This window comes from Chaetura pelagica, unplaced genomic scaffold (genome assembly GCF_000747805.2).
Source record: "Chaetura pelagica isolate M959 unplaced genomic scaffold, ChaPel_1.0 scaffold127, whole genome shotgun sequence".
In the NCBI taxonomy this organism is placed as follows: Eukaryota; Metazoa; Chordata; class Aves; order Apodiformes; family Apodidae; genus Chaetura; species Chaetura pelagica.
In genome coordinates, this window is record NW_009953923.1 from 1921194 (window position 1) to 1928719 (window position 7526).

The following is a 7526-nucleotide window of genomic DNA, read 5'->3' on the forward strand; positions in this document are numbered from 1 at the left end:
AGCAGGAATTGGCAAATATTGAACAAAAATTACCTGCAGACATTGCTGCTCTTCAAGAAGATGCTGACAGTGTGAAACACACACTTGAGATAGTTCTGGCAGAAAAGGAAGCTTTGGAGAAGCAAGTAGAAAACATAAATGTAGAGGCATCTCGAACAAAGAATGAGCTTGAGGAGACTAAGTCAAAAATGAACCAACTAAAGCAAGAAATAAGTATGTTAAAAAAAGAGCATGAAAGGATAACAGAGAAATATAAGTCTGCACTAATTAAAGGCGATATGGAAAAAACAGAAGATAGGAGCAATGGGAAAACTGAAAAAGTGGAAGAAGCCTTCTGTGAGAAGACAGAGTTAGATCAATCCCAGTTTAGGGCTTCAGATGAGAATACAAGAGTCACCATTAGTAAGATGGAGATACAACTGCAGCAACTTCAGATATGCATTAAAGAAAAAGATTCCGAACTCTGCCAGGCCTACAAAGAAATAAAAGACCTGAAAGAGCAAGGTAAAGCTGAAAGAGAAACACTTAAGAAGAGGATATTAGAACTGGAAAAGACACTAGTTGAAAAAGTTGCTGCTGCGCTTGTCAGTCAGGTTCAGCTAAATGCAGTTCAAGAGCAAAGGAAATTCATGCAGAAAATTCAGGAACCTTCAAAATGTGTGGAGGAAGTAAGTGAGAATGTCCAAAGAGAGAGTATGAGTGATAAAATGGAAAATGAGATGGAATCAAAATTATCATTCTTAACACAGAGGCTTAGTGAGATGGAGGACCAACTGGTAATGGTAAAACATAACTTGGAGCTAGAAAAAGAAAATGTAAATGTTGCTCAAAAGGAAGTTAAAGTGAAAGAAGAGAAACTCTTAGAACTTCAGCAATTACTAGAAGAGATTCAAGAAAAACATAAAGGAGAGATTGAGAAATACGTTAAGCAAGAAGTAAAGCAGACGTATCAGGTAATTAGATGAAATTTTCTTTTGGCATGTTTTCACTAAAATCTGTTATTTTATTCAACTATAGTTATCTAAAACACTAATTGTTGAGACCAGTGATTGGAATATTCTGCTGTGTCGGGTAGACCTTCATTAGTCCATTATTCCTGGCATTATAAAGAAGAGCAGGATGCTATTTTAGGTGAAACCCACTATGAGTTTCCATTGTGCATTAAAAGCACATTGCCTCTTCATGAATGTAAGGTCATTTTGAATTTCAGACAGATATTTTATTATTCTTTTCTTGAATTGACATAGAATGGAGTGAGTTACACTTTTATGTGACGTGGAGGTAGAAAGATAAAAATTTAAGGGATAAAAATTATCTAATAGAGGGTTCAGAATGATGAGGAAGTGATAGTAATTTGTTTGTGTGGGGATTTGTACAGTGTACTTATGTCTTGCTTTCCTGTCTTGATTTCAAAGATATTTCCCATCAGTAGTTTTTATCAGTGTATTTGTCCTGATTTCGATACACCACTATGTTGCCTCTCAATTTAAAACCTTCCGTCAAAGTTGACTATGCTTGATAGCCCAAACATGGGCTTGATTGCTGAAAGTCTTAAGTTCTGAGACATCACGGAACTTAGTGGTGGACCAGAAAAGTTTCTAAGACCTTCATCCAAATGCAGGCTGTATGAATGTCCTAAATGTCTTATAAATTTAATAATCTTATCAACGTTCATTTCCTACTCTCTGTTGGCCTTCCTCCTTGTCCTATCTACATGGTGTAGCCAATTCTGCTTGCAGTTCAGTAAAGTGTAAGACAGTCTTTCCTCCCACATTTCTTTCCTCCTACACATCCATTTTGTGGAAGTTAATCTAGAGAAATGGTCATTCACTCTCATATTTTTTGAGACGATGTTAATCCATTCATTTTCTCCTGTGATATTTTCATTTGTGGCTTTTGTATGTTGCTGTGAAAGTGATCCGTGCTGTTGGTACTTGATTCTTTGTAAGATTCTTTACCATTTTCCATATCTTGTGTTGCTGTGTAGGTAGGACCACAACTCATGGAAAGTGAAAAAGAAAATGTGCTCATTAATGAACTTGAACTGGAGCAAGTTAAAGAAGAGGCAGCTGCTGCTAAGGAAGAACTGAACAATTACAGAGAAAAGGCAGAAAAACTTCAGCAAGAAGTAGCAGTAAGAACCAAATTATTCCATACTGTATTTAAATCAAATTATTATATAGGACTTTTTGTGCAAATGTGCATGACATTGGGGAGTTTTTCAGTCTTGTACTGAGAATGGCACTAAGGAAAACAGTCACTCAGTACCTACTGTCAGTGATGCTGTAGGCTAAATCTTCCCCTGTTGCCTAAGTGTAGAGTTTTACAGTCCACTACAGTGAACCAGTGGTTCTAGCCCTGTGTTTCTTAGGAGATGATATTTGTTGCCATAACTGTTGTATCATAACTGCTTTAAAATGGGACTAAACTGAACTCTAATGGTATAGAAAGTTGTCTAAGTTTTAGGTATTTTTTTAAAGTATTTGAAGGGACTGCAATTCATATTCTCCGTATTTAGGTAAAAGAATCAAGTCTGATACATCTTCAGGAAGACCTGTGCAAAGTCAGAGAGAACCTAGCTCAAGCAGAAGAGAGGCTTGCATGTTACATGAGAAAGGATGAGGAAATGGCAAAGGCTGAAAGCAAAAAGGATGCAGAAACACTGTGTGATTTGTCAACAAGTGAGTCTGTTCTAATTAGAAAAAGCTCATCATCACAAACAGACAAGACTGTGGAAATCAACAGCTGTATCCAAACTTCACCAGTCCTTGTTAAAAATGCAGAAGTCCAAATTGATTTGCAAAATGAATGCTCTTCAGAAGAGGTTGCAGAGATCATAAGAGAATTTACTGAAAAAATCGACCAAATGCAAGAACTCCATGCTGCTGAAATCATGGACATGGAGGCAAGGCATATCTCTGAATCTGAAGCACTAAAGAGAGAGAAATTTGTTGCAGTGCAAGTATTGACTGATGAGTGTAATGCTTTAAAGGAAGCCATAGAAACTCTGCGAGCTAAAGAGGTATTTATCCTATTCTATAGTCATTGAACTACTTTGGTTCATACTTCTGCTCCTGCTGCAAAAATTCCCATTTAAAGTCTGTTTAGTGTGAATCACTGAGTGTTCACTATAAAGCTTTTAAGTGTTCTAATGTTTCTATGATCTAGAGGGAGACTGTGAGCTCCTTCCTCTGCAATTTCAGTTTGGGAGCGTGTTCAGCTATCAGATGCTTCCTTGTGCTGCTGCCTTGGACCTGGCCTGCTCTGTGAAGTGGGGACAAGTGTGGGTCACCCTATTGATTGCCATCTTTCTTGCCTCCATTTTGGTTATTTTGATTGCAGGGGAAACTGAACAAAGGAGGCTTGTTTCCTGCTCCCTAGACTTAAGCTCCCGTACTGTCAGTGAGTTTGCGGTGATTAAAGATTTTATTTTCTTTTCTAAATATAGGGAAACCCAGTTTCTGGATTAGCACGTTCTCCACCATATCAACCTAGAGATGGAGGTTCTAGTGGTAAGAAACTTGTTTTTATAGATTTCAAACAGCATAACAAATTCAATCTGCTTTTTTTAATATTAAGTACACCATTAAAGAATTTGTGTTCTAAGAAATAAAAACAACTACTCCCCAGATGGAAGCAGAAGCCTGTCACACTAAGAAAAGGTGCTAAGCATGTCAGATCTGTTAATATGCTATGGAAGGGAAATGATTAAGAATGGAGGTGGTTTGAGTTGAGACATCGGATGCTATTTTTTTTCTTACCACTGGAGCTCCTATTCTTACATATTCTATTATCTCTGCCCCGTGGTTGGAACTAGATGATCTTAGAGGATCTTTCCAACCCAAACTGTTCTATGATTTTTCAGTTTCATCATCTCTTGATAGAATTTAAAGCTACAGCTCCCTTGCAGTGGGTGATGATGACAGGTACTAACTTCTTTAAGAATAATAAAAATTATTAATATGATCTGTTTCACAGGCAAAGGCTAAGTATAGTGTAGGGTGGTCACTTGGCAGAAGTGTTTGTGCGAGCAGTTGTTTATCTTTTAGAGCTTAGCTAGTATTGTAAAGTTGTTACGGGTTTTGGGGGGTTTTTAAGTTTTATTTTGCTGTTACTGGTTTGAAACTGAAAAGCCATAAAACAGGTAGTCTCCAGGCTTAGAATCAACTCTGGTGACATGCAACCAACCACCTGCTATAGCAACAGACAAAAATACCTTTTTGATGCTTGTTCTTCAAAGTTTCACAGTGATCCAGCTTTCATGTTTTTCTCTTCTTTTATTTTAGACTCCAGTTCAGACTGGAGTCAAGGAATGTATCTTACTCAGACCCAGGGATCTGACATGGTATCTGAAGGAATAGATGAAGGTGAAACTTCAACAGACTTACTTCCAAAAAAAATCAAGGTAAAATAGAATAGACAATTTTTATTGTGGAACAAGAGTAATACTGCCAAAAGCTTAGATTATCTGCTGCTTGATTAGTGAAAGGAGAGCCATTTAGATAAGTTTTAAAGTATTAGCTGTTTTAATGCATTTTAATTATGTGCATTTTTGCCTGTTAAATTAGGTTAAATATGATTTTTGTAATTGAAGGCTTGTTCTCAATTAGTATTATGAGAAATATCACTACTGTTATATATATTATATACTGTTACTTGTAATTATTGTAGTTATTGTGTATTAATGATAATGTTATGATCATGTATTACACAGTTTTATAGATTCTGTTATTATAGGTCTAGAATAATATCTATATTATGAAAGTAAACACGTTTATGACAAAATAAGGGTATCATACTTTCAAACACTTTTTTTTTTTTTTCATTTTACAATGAAACCTTAGCTTAATAGTAATCTCAAAAAGTTAATTGCAAATCTCACCTGAAAGCTTCCCAGGACTTTGTTTTTATAATGTCAGTTACCATCAACAACCATTTAAAAACTTCAGTATTGATTTGACAGATGAACTCTGGGAATTTTCCTTTGAAACTGGGAAAAAATACACCTATTTAAAAGTTCTACTATGTGTCAGATAGAACTGCATGACACCTCTGTCTTGATATGAGGAAGAATAAATAGTTTCCTTATGCTGATCAATTTAGAAGTACCAGTACTCCAATATGCATGAGATAAGATTATTATTCTTATTATTCGGACTGGTATACTGATTTCTTTTTGTATTTGTTGCAGGGTTTGCTGAGAGCAGTCCACCATGAAGGGGTACAGGTGCTGTCTCTCACTGAATTTCCATATGGTGAAAGAGAGATGCCATCTCTTAAGCAAGAGCCAGAATCTTGGCTTGAGGAAAGGAAAGCTTTTTTAAGCACCATTTCATCTTTGAAAGACCTAATTGCAAAAATGCAACTTCATAGAGAAGCTGAGGTATAAATAATATCATAAGATTCTATCTACATAAAAAATAATTTATTATAACATTAAAAGGCACATTCACAATTCCAGTTGAAATGCTCTAAATATACTGCTATGAGGCAAAAGATTTCAAAAAAATGCAGCAAAACTGCATGTTGCACTTTCTGGTCATAAAAATGTTTCTTAAATTACAGCTTGCATTTATTCTTCTGTACACTGGTTGCTTTGGACTGTGTAGCTCCATCTTTTTAAAGTAATTCTATTTTGAAAGCATGTTTCCAGTAGCAGTTAAAGTAGGTTTTTTAAATGTTATTTATTTGTGAAGGAGAATTTTCATGTTATTAAGATACTGTAGTGAGAAGAAAGAAGGAAGAAATTGTTCAAAATACAACACTAATAAGTAATCTGTTGAAACTTGTCTTTCCAATTACCCCAATTAGGCCTCTGCATATATGTAGGTAGTTTGTATTCTGCATTTCCTTCAGCATGTAAAAGGAGGAGATTACATCATTATCAACTTAAATCTTCATACACAATATCTGCACACTACTACATAGTCTAGGAACATACATGTCACATCATAAAAATAAAAAGGGTAGTATAATACAGTAACATAAATAATCATTTCATGGGACTAAGCTCTCAGTTATAAAAAACTACATTTCTTCCATCTAGGATATAGATAAAAGTTTAGCATTTGTGCATGCAGAAGAAATCAGAACATGTAGAATAAATGCATCCATTTGTGTGAATCAATTTTGCGTAGCTATCATATAAGAAAAGCTCAATATTCCACTGAAAACTCACTTTACACAAAATAAGAATGACCATCCTTGATGTAATCGTTGAATTCTGCTGTTTATAAATTGGTTTTTTACCACTGCAGATTGATGCAAGTACTGAATCTCCTGAAGGTGTCTCAGACTGGAGAGGAGAACTTCTGCATGCGATTCAGCAGCTTTTTGTGAGGGAACAAAGTGTTCTTCTTGCTGCGTTTCAAACTGAACTTGCAGAACTGGGAACAAGAGATGCAGTTGTATTGATGAATCAGTTAGAGCATAGACTACAAGAGCAGGTAATATAAAACATGCTTCAGTCAAAATATGTTTGTTTGCATTAGATTTTAATGTTGAATGTATAAATACATTTAAAAATATATGTAGCAATTTTGACAGTCTTAAGGGTGTAAACAAAGTAAGACTTGTAGGAAGAAGAAGTATCTTTAAAAAAACAAACTGACGTGGTGCAGGAATGAGATTTTTGTGTGCACAAGATGTAGGAAAAATACAGCCTTCAGAGATCAACTTGAATTAAACACAATATTGCTAAGCTTAATTTCATGAAGTTAATTAGATTTGTGTTACACTCTCTAAGAGAAAAGGTAGCTTGTATATACGAAGCAAGTTGTAAGAAGAGGAGGTGATAAGGCTGCTATGGGACAGAGGGAGTTCAGTTATCTCCTCTGGAACATAGAAGAATTAGTGAGGAAAATTACAATTTTCTGTAAAAACTGATAACTCTTCTCATTCTGTAATTTTGATGCCTAGTGGAGAAATAAAATAACAATCAGTTCTTCCCAATATTATAATATTTACTTAATTATTACTTAATTGAAAATGGTTTTCCTATATATGCACTGTTAATACCTAAGTAAAAGTAAAATTCACACCATAGGTATTCTAAAAATATCTGGAATTTTACTTTAAAATGTTTCTATGCTAATAGGCTACTGATCAGACAGCAGCAATGGACTGTCTTCAGAGTGCAGACAGAAGAAGTTTGCTGATGGAGATTCAAGTATTACATGCTCAGATGAACAGTAAGAAAAATAATCCCAAGAGAGAACAAGAGACTGATTCAAAAAGCCAAGGTGACTTTTGTGGTAATATATGTATATTTCAAAATGCTTTCATGGCAGTGCTCACAATGCTGTAGGTGAAAAAAATAGTGACTTTCTTTGCTCTCTGGTTTTGATGCTCATGTTCTGAGCATGCATACTTCTGATCTTTTTTCAATCTTATTTGACTAAATTTGCAAGAACTAAGATATAGTCTGTGTTCCTATGACTTATATCAGATTGAAAATGATATAAAGTTATTTCAATTGCTGCAAAATCTGGGCCTGTATTTTAAGATTGTTTTCCATGTATGCCCTT

General features: G+C 35.1%; 1 protein-coding gene across 1 annotated transcript in view; it reads left to right on the forward strand.

Annotated features, from left to right (window-relative positions):
* AKAP9 (A kinase (PRKA) anchor protein 9) overlaps positions 1 to 7526 on the forward strand; it is an 81625-nt gene that overhangs the window by 59666 nt on the left and 14433 nt on the right. The window contains exons 31-38 of the mRNA XM_010001566.1: positions 1 to 953; positions 1988 to 2134; positions 2519 to 3022; positions 3449 to 3512; positions 4287 to 4405; positions 5192 to 5383; positions 6258 to 6446; positions 7097 to 7241. Coding sequence (XP_009999868.1) covers positions 1 to 953; positions 1988 to 2134; positions 2519 to 3022; positions 3449 to 3512; positions 4287 to 4405; positions 5192 to 5383; positions 6258 to 6446; positions 7097 to 7241 — 2313 coding nt within the window. The remainder of the gene's footprint in view (positions 954 to 1987; positions 2135 to 2518; positions 3023 to 3448; positions 3513 to 4286; positions 4406 to 5191; positions 5384 to 6257; positions 6447 to 7096; positions 7242 to 7526) is intronic.